Raw genomic sequence first — 17,074 nt, forward strand, 5'->3', positions numbered from 1 at the left:
GCTGTTGATCATCCGGGGGGCACGTCACTAGGCAGTTCGATGGGCAGTTCGATAGGCAGTTCGATAGGCAGTTCGATGATCAGTTCGATCGGCAGATCGTTGGGAACTCTGTTGACCGCTTCGCATACCGTTCGCATACCGCGTCGCTTACCGATAGCTATTTTTATATCTTTTTTCCTCGTCACCTTTGTGAAGGCCGTACCCCGGGGTGGGGCGTGATATACACGACCGAGCGGGCACGCTCAGTTTGCTTTCCCCTCTGCCGAACGGATTCCCACAATTTATTTCCACTTCCTCGCCCACCTCCCCCTGCGCCTCGAATTTTACCCCACCTTTATTCTTTCTCTCTACAGGTGGCACCCAAGTCGTCCCTACACATACCATTTTTAAAAAAATACGCCTAACCTCCCACAATGGCTATTTTAAGATGAAAGAAAAATCACCAAAATGAGTTTCGTGACATCACTGCGTTATTACCATCGTTGTTCCTCTCATTAAAGGTCCATAAAGCGATGCAGAAACGCACAATAATTTTCCTAACTGCAGTTGCGTCGGCTACTACACGCGTAAGTGCACGTAGGAACGTGCATGCATACAGTTGTACAAATAACCGTATGCCACATACATTGCGTGCATTTTTTTTTTTTTTTTAACCTGCTCGTGGGGAAACCCCTCAGAAATGATGAGTACAGAAAAATAAAAATGTAACTTCTTTGCAAAAAAAAAAAAAATTCATTGCTTAATTTGAGAAAGTTCCAGTTGGATAACCATAAAGCAAACGAACAAAAAGGCATGGCGGGGGGGGGGAATAAATAGGTCTACACTGATCGACATTAAAGGAAACAGTCCATGGGGAGTGAATTTATATCTGCACGGATTTGAAAGATCGCTGGGGAAAGCAACAAAGAATATGATAACTCGTCCGAAATAGACAAAGTGGTGAAATTTATTTTACGTTCCTTATTTATACGTCAATCATTTGTGATAATAGAGAGATGGTACTATACTCTTTGCACCACGTGGGGAGTACACAGAAGTGTTAGCCTAATGGCAACCGATGGGAGGAGTGCAAAAAAAAAAAAAAAAAAAAAAATTACGATCTCAAAACGGGGGAAAGGACTAGCCACATTCTTCCGTGCACCCTTGTGTGCGAAATGACTTAGCAAGAGATAAACATATATATATTATAGACTTTTTAATTGGGAGAAAAAAGCGAAAGAAAAAGTTTAATTAAGTTAAAATGAAGTAAACACGTATGCACTGTGAGCGCAAACATGTGCTGGTGATGTGGTGGGTTTGTTCTCTTTAAAGAGGTAAGGGGGAACAGGAATGATGTAATAAATTAAGGAGCAATGCAGGAGGTGAGAGGGGGGCAAAATTTTGCGCGCAGAGCAAAAAATTGCAAGATATTAATTATATTGGTGCAAGCAAAATGAACAGTAGTATTACTTATTTGGTACGAAACAGAGCATGAGCGGGGGGGGAGGGTAGAATTAACAGGGTGGGATAGCACATTGAATAAATGAGAACAATTCATCACGGAAGGGAAGAGCCAGCAACGCTTTGGTGGTTGAGGGGAGGGGAAAAAAAAAAGCTGTTCGGGATAATCCAGACAATCATAAAAAGGGGGTACGGGCAAAGGAAGTAGGGACAAAGGAAAGCGGAGAGAAGTCATTTCGGGGAGTTGGAATAATGAGTAGGTTAAAACATTGGCAAAAAAAAGGCTCACATGGTCTGACGGCTGAGATGCGGCCAGCTTCCAAGACGAGACAGTTTAAATGCGACAAGGGTAGGATATGATGGTGGGAGAAATTGGGGAACAAGAAAAAGCGAAGTTAAGAGGTTAAGAAGTTGCATAATTAAGAAGTAGAAAAAATGGGAAAATATATGATACGAGGAGGATTATCAAACCGATGGGAAGAAGCCCCGGGGAGTGAAAGATGGTAGCGGGAAGGGGTTGGAAAAAAAAAAAAACAGGTGAACACACAACGAGGTGTCATATGATAAAGAGACAAGCTGTTAAACAGTTGTGCAGTTACGCGCTAGGGGGCGAGCAAATTAGGGGAGGGAGCGTGGCAGCAGTAGGGTGGCAGCAATGGAGAGGCAGTAATAAAGAAGCAGCAATAAAGAAGCAGCAATGGAGAGGCAGTAATAAAGAAGCAGCAATAAAGAAGCAGCAATGGAGAGGCAGCAATGCAGAGGCAGCAATGCAGAAGCGCGATGGAAAGGCAGCGAGGCGGCAGACCAAGGCAAAAAGGCAACGAGACGAAGATGAAAAACAAATATAAAAAACATATAAAAATTGGAAAACATATGGGGTTGAGGAAACTCCAAGATACGGCAGGGCACGCCCGCATATATATCTTGCCTTGGGGTGACATAATAAATGGTAGAGGTGGGCGCGCTTTACCAGGGGCGATTAATTTTACTGAATTTTTTCTTCGACTGGTTTGTGGGCCTGATGAACATATTGCGCGTGCGGAGCTCCATTTGCGTAGGTGCAAAGGCACCTCGGCATCGCACGTGAGGGATAACCCCCTGCTGCATGCACATGAAAACACCCCAACCAAAGAAGGCGTGAATTGTATGCGCACACGAGGAAAGCCGATAGGTCCCCACAAAAAGCACACAAATTATTTGTACACCCGTTCTACATACGCGCAAGTAGGGAGAATTCATTTCTGCCCCAACCGCGCATTACATATCCTCTTAAGCCACTTAATTTTCGAAACGCAGGACTCACATTTCTCATCACCTTGACTTGACAAAATATCAATTTTCCCATAAACTGATATGATCAAATCAGTGAGTTTTGAATTTTCGATTAATTCATAGCCATATGCATGTACTAAATCTCCTAAAAGAGAAACAGCATTTTGAAAATTCTGAGCATTGAAGTGATTAATTTCTTTGATTAATATCAACTCAATTAGGTCTAGAATATTTGTGATGTAAACTTTTAGCTTGATAATTTCATTTCCATCAATTAGTGCATAAATGATATTACTATATGTTAGGAGAATGGCATCTCTGAGCTCGAATACGTAGTTAAGCCAATCATCACTTTCTGGTGGCCCCGAGGTGATAGTTATTTTGGAGGTTTCTGCGAGTATATTAGCGAAGAAATTTAAGTAGCGTGAAAAGCTTCTATTTAACGCTGTAGCTATGTCACCTAACACAGTTAGGATGCTAATTTTTATTGAGTCATGCACACCAAACGTTTTTAATGCGTCCCATAGGCATTCCAAAATTAACTCCATTTCTTTCTCAAATTCAAAAGTCCAGGGGATACAAATATCGGAAATCATTTCGATGCATATTCTGCACGTAGACGTTTCTGATACGTTTCTTAAACCTTTAAAAATGACATTAAGGAACGTTTTTAGGTGTTCCCTAAAGTCTTCTCCCATTACGTTTATTATTGCACTGCATGCAAGTAACGCATCTTCACATATGTCCGTTCTAATTTCGAATAGTCTAAATATGCTTAAATATATTGGCTTTAAAAAAGGCTTACACTGATTTCCTAACCTGTTAATGATGAACTGCATGGTACCGCAGTAGTAGCCTTGCAAAGATTTTACCTCCTCCGTTAGTGGATTCAAATAAGTGTTCGTTAAGAGGTACATCATATGGGACAGTAACTCTATCATATATTTTAGACAATTATCTGATACGTTATCTATAACTACATTGAGTGCATTGAAAGCAGCTTCTCTCAAATTTCTCGTGTCTGCATCTTCCCTAGATGTCACATCGATCAATTTTTTGCATAACACACAGAAGGAGTCATCCAATTCGGTCGTACAACTATTCGTCATTTTGTTGTATGAGCTTCTCTTATTAGCAGCGAGTTGATTAAAAACCCAACACACGTTTGCCGCTACTCTAGGATAATCGTTTAACCTCTCCAACAATATCCCATACAGCGAATTGCTATCATTGTAATTACCTAACACGTTATAAATAATTTCCGAATGATAGGTGGTTATCTTTCCTATAGTCCAGGCTGCTGTATCTCTCACCGCAACGGATGGATCTCTCAAAACTTCGGAGAGTTGTCCCACCGATTCTTCTACTAGCGGTTTTAATTTCTCCGTATCTGGACCTTCCATAATGGATCCATATGCCAGAACAGCAGCATCTCTCCTTCGCCAATCCTCATGTATAAAATTTTCTTCTACAAATGAAATAACAGGTTCTACTATATCATTTTTTAGTAACTGTGCACTCAAGGCTAGAAATGTTGCAGATGCCATGGATAATGTCCAGGCATCGATATCTATGTCTTCACTCTCTTGAGTTATCATAGCGTTAAATATTTTTGGCAAAAGGAACACCATTGCCTGTTTTACTATATTATGGTTTTTTTTCCCTTCTTGTAATTCGTATTGATCTATAAAAGTTTCTTCTTCACAAACTGTATTCCAAAATTCGATGGCACTGATGGCTATCCTTTCGTTGTCTGACTCGATAGCTACCCATGTTAGGGGCCCTATAGCATACATATATGCATCTAAATACGAGTAAAAATAACTGACAATGTTGATTAGGCATTCATATGCTGCTATCTGTACGGTAGATCTCTCACTATCTTTACACCCATCGATAACAGTTTTCATGATTATGTCCCTTTCGACTTGGGTCTTAAAATTCTGGTCAATAAATGACATCAAATTGTAGAGCACTTTCATACTAGCACAGTGTATAGCTTCTTCCTCCCCTGGTTCACATAGCGAGTTTATAATAGCTGTTAAAATTAAATCCAAATCGGGTTGAGTAAAAACATACTTTGATTTACTCTCATTACATATATCTGCTATATCTTCTGTTAAGTAGGCTAAGCATACAGTGGATGATTTTTTCGTGTATGCATTTTTCTCTATAATATTGTTGACTAGTTTGTGAAGCAATTCGGAGGATTTATTGTGAGAGAGTTCTATTTTGGCTATCAAAGATATTATTTGACATGCTGTCCCTATGACTACCTTTTCCCCTTGCTGACTTAATAAATGTAACATTGAATTCTTTAACTCATTTTTTATGTCTTCTGGGAAGTTAACCCATGTCCTTGCTTTCTCTTCATTTTCATAATTGTCCTTAGACGCAAATGCATTTTTTATTAGTAATCCCGCGATTTGCCTCAAGTAGGGGTCATTCTGCGTTCTGCAGAATTCGTTTGATAACTGATTTATGTACTGGACAAAGTTCGTTTCCTTTGCGTGCTTTAACTTGGACTCTGCTTCTGAACGGATATTTATGTTGGGATCTACTGTTGCATACAGCACTTGCGCGATGTTACTTGCCTCCATCTTGGCACAGGATTTTTATCGAATTCGTGCGTGATGCAACTTAAGAGAAAAAGATGAAGAAGAAGCACGGCCGGCGTGGCAAAAAAAAAAAAAAATGAAAAAAAACCCTCATGTATGAACATTCACACGGTGGTATTAAAACTAATCGGTTAGCAAAAAAAAAAAAAAAAAAAAAAAAAACTCTCGTATTGTTGATAATGAGAAGGGGAAGGCAGGTTGGCTAGCTTATCTGAGATAGCATGTGCAAGAAATGGGCGTACAACACGAATGTACCAATGCTGTGTGCGGGCGGGACTCCTGCAAACGTACATGCACAAGCTGCTTGCACATGTGCAGGGGATCTCCGTACGTACCTACAGCGCATTCGCTTGCTGTGTTGTAGGCCCAACTGTACGCACACACAGGGATATGCACATATGCGTGTGCCTACTAGTTCACTCTAACTGGGCATACGACGACGCGAAGGGCAACGCAGCGAAGACCCCGGCGAAGGCGTTAACTCGGATATACATATATGTACGGCTTAGTGCGTGTATACATAATGTCGCGCTTGTGCCATCCCCCCGATTCATTCTTGATTTCGAGTTATCTGTTTTGTTTTGTTTTGTTTTTCTACTAGCGTTGATCAATCGCGTTTTTCCTGCACATCCTTGCTGTTCATACTCACACTGCACTGATGGTTTTTCCTTCTCCCCTTTTCTATAAGTTCTTTTTTCTCTCGTAATTTTTCTCCTTCTGTTTCCCTTTTATCACGCTATTTCTTCTTATCTTTTTTTTTTTTTTTTCTCTGTTTCGTGCTTCATTTACTTTTAGCGCAACCCATGTTTAACTTAAAGTGAAGGAGGTTCACATACGGGGGGTACAAACGAATAGGCATGCACAGGCACTGGAAGAGTACACAGGTAATTCACGCAGGGGAGGAACTCACGCAAGGGGGTAACTCACGCAAGGGGGTACTCATATCCGCGCGAACATCCATACATGCGTAGCATGGCCCCAGCCCATATGTACAAAAGAAAAGCAGTATATATACGTAGTACAATCTGGCGATATACAAATGGAGCACAAAAAATACCTACGTTGGCGATGGCACATGAATTTTTTATTTTTCTTCTTCGCTTGCTGCGAAATTTTAAAGCTATACATGGATGTGAAAAAAAAAAAAAAAAAAGGATGTACTGTACATGTATAAATATGCATATGGGCATGGAAGATTAAACATGTATACGTAAGGAGCATACGCATATGTATGTACATATATATAATATATGTATACATGTGCCAGTTTGCGGGATTATATATATGAATTTTCGCACAGCTAAATTTTGCAAAAATTGTGCTTCCTCATTTTTGTATGTGCGATGCGAGGTGTATGAGCGCCATGGCCATATCGGCGGGCAAGAAAAAGTACGTACTCGCAAAGTGCTTGTGCGTGCTCGGTCCCAGGGGGGTAGCGCCGTGTATGCTTTCTAAAGGTAGTATATGTTTGCCGACAGCAGTGCGCGCTCATGTACGCGGTAATGCGTACGATGGCGATGATAACCTAAGCATAATATATTCTCGTGCGTATTGGGCATATATGCTATGCATATTTAGTGTATACCAATTTTAATTCCCTAACGTTCAGCACTAGGTTTTTTTTTTTTTTTTTTATTTTCCTGAATCGTTTTTTTCTTTCCTTCCCAGCACCTTCCTTCGTACATATCAACCCCCCTTTAAATAATATATTTTTTTATTTGAAATGATTTGGATGAGCCAACACATCATGCATATGAACGCACTGTGATTATATTATATGTACATATGTACGCGTGCATGTAGCTTAAAAATACGTATGCCCCTTTTATGAATTTATCTTAGTAATAATAGTATAATATCATGAGAAAGAGCCCTGGCAAAAAGAGTAAAAAAAAAAAAAATTACCAATACAGAGGGGTGTATACTGCTACACTGCTGCAATGTGATGTATTTTAGTACGTGTGCTGCAAAAGTTGCAATAAATGCGCACAACAGGAGTGGAAAAATAAAATAAAATAATCAGTGAAACAATAAACGATAAAAAAGGGAAGTGTTATGAGTATCTCCGTACAAATCGACAAACTGCTTCCAAAAACTGTACATGTACACGAGGCATACCGCATATATTTATAACATGTTACATTACATGCGTGGTGCCTACTCGTGCGTTTTTTTATCTGTATATATTTGTGAACCCCCTTTTGGGATACTTTTGTTCCTTCCAAGATGTTTTCACATAATGGGAGGAAAAAAAAAAAACGAACAATCGTAAACGAGTATATACCCTTCATCGAGGCAGAGGGGTACCTTCCCCCAATGTGCATCATATATGTACGAAATTGTGTGATTCCGTTTGCAGTTAATTTTTTTTTAAATTATCTAACACGCAATTAAGCCCTTTTTTCCATGGGATACACATTTTTATGCCAGATCCTCGAATGCATATAATGGTAAGCGCTCCTTTATGTGTATAACACGGATGGATGTGCACAATTTTTTTTCCACCTCTCCCCACCTTCGTAAAATGAAACACAAAAATACAACACTTGTAGCATCGTAGTGCGTCTGGTAAAAATTAGCACAGGAATGATTCCCATGTGTTATTCGCACTTATAATCTCCATGTACCCCTTTTTTCTTTTTCGCTATTTGGATGCGTAAGCGCAAATCATGACGACAACATTGCCCACGCGCGTGTGTTGTATATTTGCCTGTGGACACATATGCAGAGAAAAAACAAAAGTCTTGCGTACAATATCGCTGCGCACATTTAAGATAATAACGCAAAATGAATAAATAATTTTAAATAAAGAAGTAAACCTCTTCGTGGTGTAGATAGGGGTAAGGAGGACATGCCCCTTTTTGCTTATAACAACCCCCCGTTCTGATATGTTTAATTTTTTTTTCTCCCCCGCCCTCCCCCTGCTTGTCTACCTACCCGGCGATGCGACACACTGTAACGCTTAAACAATTTCGAAACAAAACTTTTTAAAACATAAAAAGGTAAAAATAACGCGTAGCTGATTGAGGAGTATGTCAGCACATTTCATAAATTAAATTTACATATTTATTATGTCCTTAAAAATTGGACACATTTTTACGGAAAAAAAAAAAAAAAAAAGGAGAAACTGGCAGCGCTACAGAGAATGATCAGATAAGATAGGCGGGATGCCTTCTTAAAACGTTCTTCTGCGCAGTCGAGTTTGTCACATGTTGGATATCCCTACGCAAATTAGTGGAAAGAATGGAAAAGTACGTCTGTCTTGAATTCGATCTCAAACTGTGGGTAATGATGGGAAGCATAGTAGAGGTTTCCACGTCAACGAGTTATTGATACGCCTTTCTTTTTTCTTTTTTTTTTTTTTTTCCATCCCCATTTATTTAAATCAAAATGCCCTCATCGTTACGGATGTGTGCCACAAAGGGTTGTTCGCATATGTTGACTCATCTCTGTTGTGCGTGCACGTGTGAATAAGCTGAAACGAATATAGGTGCCCCCCAAAATGACCACTCCGCGTAATTTATTACGAAATGAGTGGAGACGCGCCCAAGCGGATATTTCCACTTCTAAGTCCACGTAGATATGCAGTGGGACACCTACAAAGGTGCATTGGGTAATATTGTTAAAACAGTTGGCGTCCCTTCCCTCATAATTTCTCAGCTTCCAAAAATTTCTTTATCTCCTCTATTTCGATTTGGTCCCTGTCTGAGTCTTCTTCATTCCCATCATTGACGCTGATTCCCTTTTTTATGAAATCGATAACTTCGTCGTCCTCATCAGAAGTGTAACTTTGCTGATTTGGCTCGTTCTCGCAATTTTTGTTCTGCTGCTTGGAATCATAAATTGGGGCATCCATGGGGCCAGGACGTGGGTCCCACTTTTCTCCCTCCCTTGCGTTCTCGCCGCCGCTTTGGCAGCTTCTTCCGCGTTCTTCATCCCCCGAGGATGCGGAGATATTCCCCGACGTATGTGTTTCCGACTGCGCCATGTATGACTGCACCCTGTCCAACTGCGCCCTGTCCAACTGCGCCTCGCCCGACTTCTCCCCCTCCGCCACTTCCCTTTTCGCGCTCACGAACAAATAGTTTGCCGCATCTCTCCCGAAGGCGTAGAGAAAGCGAATCTTTTCCTCGTAGTCGTTGAGCTTGTTCCATTCGTGGTAGCTCAGGGGGATGACCTTATATTTTTTTTTCTCAAGAATGAGTCTTTTCAAATCGGAAGTAGACGTAGTTACCAACGAATTTACGTAATAGCTATATGGTCCTAAACACATGATAATAACCTGAGAGTCGGGTAGCATTATATCTGCACATATATGATTGATGTAAATATTTTTGAAATGGCTTACATTTATTTTTGCTAGAATTTTGGATAATTCATTAATCCACCTTGCTCCATATTTGACTTTTTTTTTTTTAATTTCATATGTATCAATGTAGTAATAAAACATTTTTATTTCTTTGGGGAATTTTGCAAATGTTTCTGGGTAGGTATACTGTATATACTCACTTACATATTTCAGTTTTTCCACTTTGTGACTGCCCAAGTGATCCTTTAGAGGTAGGATCAGATAGGTCAGCTTCAGGATCATTTTTTCCGTGCAGGTGATTAGGCACGTGCACGAGAACAGTAAAAGTACGAGTGACTGCAGGTCGAAGTGTCCCTTTTGCTCGTTCCCCTTGAGCGGGGTGTCCCGCGAACTGTCGCCTCCGCCGCTGCTACCGCCGCTGCTACCACTGCCGCTACCACTTCTGACCTCGTGGTGAGCGTCTTCTTCATGCCCCCCCCCTGGGGGAAGAGAACCAAGGGGCACTTCCTCCCCGTCTTGCGAATTCCACATAGTAGCCACAGCGTCGCAGTTTGGTGTGGTCTCCACATGGGGGTACTCTCCAGCAAGGGACTCATCAAAGTGGTTTATTTCTTCTACGTGTGAATTTCCAAGTGCAATCTTTTGCGCACTCTCCGACATACTCCCCCCTTTTTCCATTTCACTGAGTTGGTTGTCCCCCATTTGGGATACATTTTTTAAGGAGCCAATTCTGTGAGATCCACCCATGAAAAGCTGCCTGTCTAAATATGTATGAACAAACTGATACAAGTAATTGTAAAATTTTGGATGACAAAACTTCAACTTGGCGAAGGAATGAATAACAAGAGCTAGGTTATTAGGGCTGAATTCTTTTGCATATTTCTTTGCCCCTTTACTTAGGGATAATAAAACGTTACCCTCTCTGATGTCCAATCTGGCCAATGCTGATATGATCAGGCATAAATGTAAAGGCTGAGAAAAGTAATACCCATTTTGCAGTTTCAAAATGCATTTTTTCCAAAATACTTTATGATATATGTAAAAAAAAGCTAAAGAGTTAGCAACTAGAGCTATATCTTGGGAGGTCCACCTTTGGATATGCATACAAAACTGATTAGTTAATAATTCCATAGTGTCATATTTCTTCATTTCTAATTTTTTAAAGCTGTTTAGTAATAACGCTAAAGCGCATGGGGTCAGGTCATTTATTTTCTTCAGTAGTATAGAGCATAGCAAATTCATTAGCCTATTATCTCTGTAGCCTATTTTTCCAAAGCACCAAAATAGGATTACTATGTCACTTGCGTCTAGGTACCCCGATATGATGAATGTATTTTGGACGTATTTCTTCCACAGGTTTTCATCCCGCACATGATTTATTGACGCCTTGTAGATCTTTTTCATAATCTTCTGCTTATTTTGTTGGCTTTGACTAGGTATGTGTGAATCATGTGTTTCTGTCATTTCCTCTGCTTGGCCCCCTCTGCTCGCGTGGGAAAATACACCCGAAGTGCCCACGTCTGATGCATCCCTATTACCGTTACTCATTTCCAGTTCATCAAAAAGATCAATCGATTTCAGTTCTGATATGCTAAATTGATTTTCACAGGGGTCTTTTTTCACTTGTATGTGATACTTCTTACTTACGTAACTGTTTGTGACGGAAAAATTCATCAGGTGGATTTTTTTCTTGAGCGTCGTTTTTTTCTCCACAATAATGTTGCTAATGCTGTCGTGAAGCTGTGCATGTGTTAGACTACCACTACGTTGGTTATCTTGACAATTTATTTTTCTCCCGTTGGTGAGGACTCTCTTTCTTTCCTGAGAGGAGTCCTCCGTTTGGGCTTCCTTCAACTTGCCTTCTTTGTCCATAACTCGTCTAAGGAGTGCCTTTTTTTTAAGCCTGTTTGTGAAAGTATCACGGTAGTACGTGCCCGATGCTGTGTCTTTTTTTTTTTCGCTTAGCCCCCCATGTGTGCCCCCATTTGTGGGTGTACCTTTCCCACCCCCCTTCCCACTTGCGTAATCCCCATTTTGTGCTTTTCTTTTCGTCCACTTCTTCGGTTGCGGCGTTTTTAGATTATCCAAATGGAGAAGCTCTAAAAGCTTTATTTGGTTCCCCCTGATGTTTTCCAATTCTTTTTTCCGTTCCTCCTTTTTTTCACTTACCACCTGTTTGTAACTTATTGGGTCTTTAAATTTCCCCGTCCTTATGTACCTAGCCCCGCTTGGAATTAATCGGCCTTTCCGAAGTAGGCTCATGTTGACAGCATGGTGCAGTCGTTAAACTGGGGGGGGGAAGTACACGCTCGAAATCATACAAAAGAGGTAGTTCTCCTCCCCTTTAATGGTAACTTCTTCACCCTTAGGAATCGCTAGCCAAATGGTTTTCTCCCATCTGTTTGCGCTTGCACAAGGGAAAGGTGAGCGGCGGGGTCAGACACAACTCACATGAGCAGAGATATACCTCTCTACTTCTTACGTCTTCACAGAAAAGAGAAAAAAAAAAAAAAAAAAGTGCCAGATTCACAGGCTGGAATGCCTACACGAATGGGATCCGACTGAGGTTTAAAATGTTAGCACATCTTCAAATGAGGTACACGTGATGAAGTTCCTTCATCCCTTTTTTGCAACTTCCGCATGGTGTTCTACGGATAAATTTTTTGGAGACCCTTTTTGGGGGGAAATGCCAAGAAGGGTATGCGTCCCCTTTGGATGCGTCCCCTTTGGGAAGGTGAAAAACAGGGGTAGCGCGGAGGCTCATGGGGGCAACTGCCAAAATGAATTTCTACATAAGCGGCTACATGCATCTGTACATCTCTGCTTGTCGTGCACGGCAACTCCAGTTTCGAGCATAGGGCGTGCTTTCAAAAAAAAGGGAGACGCACCACAAGCCCGCGTGGCGAATACTGCACCTCGTTTAGGTGTGGCCCCTCGGAGGGTGGAGGTTCGCCCAAATGTGGGTAGTCAAAACGGCAGGCAAAGCGGCTAAACCTCAAAAACGACGGAGGAGCGCAGCAACACAGCAACGCAGCAGTATAGCAACACAGCAATAAAGCAACACAACAACACAGCAACGCAGCAATAAAGCAATATAGCAATACAGCTCGCGGATTCACCCGGGTCGGCGGCGTTAAAAAAAAAAGCAAGCAAAAAAAGAGAACAAAAATGTTGTGGAGATGTGCCCACATAGCATGATCAATGTGAAGGCCTCCAAAAGTGGAGCAAAATAAAAAAAATAGCGTCCTCGAATAAGCCACAAAAAAAAATTAAGGGTACCTTTTTTTACTTGGTATCCTTCGTCCTTTCACACAAGTTTGTACAATCCTAACGACACACTAACATTTGGTCATTTTAAAAAGTTACATAAACATAACTTACGGAAGAACTGCGCCAGGGGAAAAAAGGAAAAAAAAAAAAGTGTAGCACGGAAAAATAGCCCCCTAACACGTTTGACTTAACAGAAAGGATACATCCACCATCTGCGTGTGTGAAAAGTACACCCACGTGGGAACTACAAAAATGGTTTTGAATAAGTTGTACCTGCTCAGCATCCTGATGCTGTTTTACGTTACCACCCTATGTGTGGAAGCTGGGTGATCCAAAAAGTTACACATAAAACTACCAAATGAGGATGAGGACTACTTGGGCAAATTAATTAACATTTCGAAGAAAATAACACAATATGCACGAAACAATAAGGTGAAAATTGCCAAAGTTTTAGCAACATCGGCCCTTTCAGCCTACTCACTTAGTTGGGTATACCAGTCTGGTGTCACATTGCAAAGTGACCCACACTACTCCCTGTTCGTTCCCTCCAACAGCTACATAAACAGTGCCATTAAAAGGATTAAAAAAAATTATCAAGTGAAAAAGTATACATTTAAAGAGAACAAAATTTTCGAAAGGAATTTCCACCATGGTTATGGCAATTCAGAAATGGGACGAATATATGCTGTGAACAATTTGGTTAATTTTTTAAATTTTTTACCCTACAAGTGGAGAAAAAAATGTACATACAACTTTTGTAAATATAAAGAATTTGAAAATGTGGAAAACCTTTTTGACTACATCAAAATAGGGAAGCATGAAGGACCCATTTTGCTGTTCCAGGGGAAATTAAAAAAAAAGTTCTGGATACATTTGCCACTAAAGTATGAAATTGTGAAAGGGGGGGAAGGCTCTCTTTGCACACTTACTTTTACTCCGTTACACAAATATTACTCTGATTATATTGTCGAGATAAAACTGGTGAAGGAGAAGGAAACGAATAACGTAACTTTTATCACCTCTGTTAAGTCCGCCAACAAAAATGATGAGAAGGGAAACTCCTTCTACATAAGTGTGGTTAAAAATATTGCCATGTTTTTAACATATGACATCTTTGAAGGAATAAATAACAACATCCATGTGGTGCACAGAAGGAATGCAAATTGTGGGAAAACGATGTTTACCAGATCGAATGTCACTTTAAAAAGGAAAAAAAAAAAATCTTCAGTTCGTCCTCTCGCCAGTCATCACCCCGTGGAGTTATAAAATGCGGCGGAGTTAATTAGCCCCTACGGTGGAAAGTTATTCCTGCGCGATGCACACACGTGGGGGAAGCATGACAAGATTAGCAGAAAGGAAGTGTGCATCATCAAGCGGAGCCTTTTCTTTTTTTTTTTCTGTCATTATCGAGGTACACATCTCATCGTCACACAATTGCTCAGTAGACATTGTATGCCCCCCCATAGTGGCACTGTTTTTAAGGAAAAAGTACATGTCGCTACAAAATGGAGGGAAACCTTTTTTTTTCGCCCCCTTCCCCGTGCTATACCTAACACGTGCGTCAAATTGTAAACTCAGAAAAACGCCCAAGTTATGTCTTCACCTTCATCCCTGTTTGAGTACAGTGAACGAATGAAGAATTATTCCAAAATCCTGAGCAGAGGAAGGAATAGCTCTGACATGTTCACAGGTACAAAAATGGACTAACAATTGACATTTTGTTTTTCATCATTTCATTTCATGTGCATGTCATTTGCGCCATTTTGTGCTGCTTCCCTTTTTTTTCTGCCTCCCCCTCCGGAGGATACACTCTTAATAACCCCTTTAAAGCACTTCAAAATTTGTTACAAAATTGTTCTTTGGGTATAAAGACACTTTTCACTACACAATACAAGCGAAAAAAAAAAAAAAAGAAAAGGAAAACCCGTGGATGAAAAAAAAAAAAAAACGAAGGAAAAGAAGAAGGGGGGCCAAAACAGTGTGCACAAATGTGTCGACATGCGCAGCAGTCCACACAAGCATGTACATATACACATGTACCATATACACATTTACCGCACACACATGTACCGCACACACATGTACCGCACACACATGTACCGCACACACATGTACCGCACACCCACTCATGTACAAGCATCAGGTGGTCTCACGACATTCATTTCTCTTTTGCTGCGCTGGAAAAATCACTTCTGTAAAGCCTTCTTCAAATTTTCGTTGGCAAAATTCCAATTGACCAAATTCCACCACGCCTTCACATACGACGCTCGGTCATTTCGATAATCAATATAGTAGGCATGCTCCCATATGTCGCACGTTAGGATAGGAATGCCTGTGTTATCCTTTATAGGGTTCCCAGCATCGTGCGTCTGCAAAATGACTAACTTGTTGTTATTATTCAAAGCTAGCCAACCCCATCCTGATCCAAAGTGGCCACATAATACATTCGAAAATTCATTTTTGAAATCGTTAAAGGATCCAAAATCTTCCTGAATTTTTTCCTTAATTTCTCCATGGGGTTCCCCTCCACAATTGGGTCCCATGGAGTCCCAATAAAAACTGTGGTTCCATATCTGCGCGGCGTTGTTAAAAATTGCTCCCGTAGACTCCTTCATAATTTCCAGCAACGATTTCGTGGCAAACGGTGTATCCTTAATTAGGCCATTCAACTTGTTCACGTACCCCGCATGGTGCTTATTGTAATGGAAGTTCAGCGTCTCTTCGCTTATATGGGGCGACAGGGCGTTCAAAGCGTACTTCAACTTGGGTAGAATAATTGCCATTTTTCTTCGGATGTCTTTGTCCTCCCTCCTCGCGGAGATAACTTGTTCGGCTGCGAAGGTGCGGCAAAAAGGTTTTCTTTCAAGCCATGTGCATAAGTAAGCATATGCATGTACGCGTACGTATGCATGTGTATATACATACATATACATACATATATATTTATTTATACGTATGTATCTACGCGCTTGTGTATACACTTGCGTGTGCGCGGCGGGGGCTCACCTTTCGACGTAACTGCCTTTCCTATCTGAAAACTGCCACAGGGGCTGCTTGCCGGTTAAACAGGAATGCGCAGGCGCGGGAAAAAATTAAGTGGAAAAAAAATTGTGCAATTTTTGCTTAATCGTTAGGGAAAAAAAAAGAATATTAAACTTACGGATGCAGTTGTATATATAGTAAGGATGAAGTTGTAATTAAAGATAAAATAGCGGTTAAAGAAAAAATTGCATTTAAACATAAAGAGGCAGTTATGGATAGAGTTAAAAGTTTTTGTTAAAGATGAATTCCTTATTAACGTTAAAAATGGCTTGACTTTTCAATTTAACGTTAACGCTAGGGGCGAAATTAAAAGAGGTGAATTGCTAAACTTTTATTTCTTCTTCGTTTTGCGGTTTAACATTTGCCAGCTCAAATGCAGCAAAAATTGTGCCAATTTTTAAGCGTTACATGTATCCACAAACGGGAAAAAAAATATAGCGCAAAAAAAAAAAAAAAATCGGTTTTAATGAAAAAATTTACCTTTTCGTGTTTTATTTACACAACGATGGGGGGGACGCCAAGTGGAAGTGTACACGTGAACAGATAGGAGTACGCATATGTATATATGTAAAATATATAAGCATGTCCTTATATATACTTGTGCGCATATGTTGTGGTTACATGTGTAGGCTTGCTTCTGCGCAAATGTCCATATGTACGTGATATGCGTTTCTCCTAAGCGCATGCAATAGGTGAAATGTGCCCCCTTTTGGAAGGCCACATATGGTAGGGCGTTACATGAATGTTTTTTTTTTTTTTTTTTTTTTTCTTTCACAAAATGGGACAAATGGAGAGCGGCATAGCTTACTTACCGAACTGTGGACTTACATAATCTCGTTATTTTCGAATTTCATAAAAGTAAATTCTCCAAAGGGAGATTTCTGTGCACATTTTTTTTTTTTCCCTTTATTCCCTGTTGCATGTGCAGAAAATGAAGTGGACCACTTGAATAATTATTTATTTTTTTTTTTTAGTGGAATAAAATTTGAATAAAAGCTGACCTTTAAGGTGCCATTTTAAAAAACGTTGCTAATGGCTCTTTTTATGACGGAAAAGAAAACTGAAAAGAAAAATGAGCATTAGGGTTAAAACGCGCATTGCAACAAATCGTACTTACAACAGA

The 17,074-nt window shown here is 40.4% G+C and overlaps 4 protein-coding genes across 4 annotated transcripts; 1 reads left to right on the forward strand and 3 right to left on the reverse strand.

Annotated features, from left to right (window-relative positions):
- Positions 1–2,675: 2,675 nt before the first annotated feature.
- Positions 2,676–5,312, reverse strand: PCYB_143310 (importin-beta 2; the record flags this gene model as incomplete). The annotated part of the gene is made up of 2 exons (XM_004224802.1): positions 2,676–3,103; positions 3,173–5,312. 2 exons carry the CDS (start codon positions 5,310–5,312, stop codon positions 2,676–2,678), a joined length of 2,568 nt encoding a protein of 855 aa, XP_004224850.1.
- A 3,664-nt stretch (positions 5,313–8,976) lies between these two features.
- Positions 8,977–11,901, reverse strand: PCYB_143320 (RAP protein; the record flags this gene model as incomplete). Its single annotated transcript, XM_004224803.1, has 2 exons — positions 8,977–9,153; positions 9,565–11,901. The coding sequence occupies 2 exons, from the start codon at positions 11,899–11,901 to the stop codon at positions 8,977–8,979; spliced, it is 2,514 nt and encodes an 837-aa protein (XP_004224851.1).
- A 1,260-nt stretch (positions 11,902–13,161) lies between these two features.
- Positions 13,162–14,175, forward strand: PCYB_143330 (hypothetical protein; the record flags this gene model as incomplete). The annotated part of the gene is made up of 2 exons (XM_004224804.1): positions 13,162–13,224; positions 13,249–14,175. The coding sequence occupies 2 exons, from the start codon at positions 13,162–13,164 to the stop codon at positions 14,173–14,175; spliced, it is 990 nt and encodes a 329-aa protein (XP_004224852.1).
- Positions 14,176–15,095: 920 nt separating this feature from the next.
- Positions 15,096–15,692, reverse strand: PCYB_143340 (superoxide dismutase; the record flags this gene model as incomplete). Its single annotated transcript, XM_004224805.1, has 1 exon — positions 15,096–15,692. The coding sequence occupies one exon, from the start codon at positions 15,690–15,692 to the stop codon at positions 15,096–15,098; it is 597 nt and encodes a 198-aa protein (XP_004224853.1).
- Positions 15,693–17,074: the final 1,382 nt, after the last annotated feature.

This window comes from Plasmodium cynomolgi, chromosome 14 (genome assembly GCF_000321355.1).
Source record: "Plasmodium cynomolgi strain B DNA, chromosome 14, whole genome shotgun sequence".
Taxonomy (NCBI): domain Eukaryota; phylum Apicomplexa; class Aconoidasida; order Haemosporida; family Plasmodiidae; genus Plasmodium; species Plasmodium cynomolgi.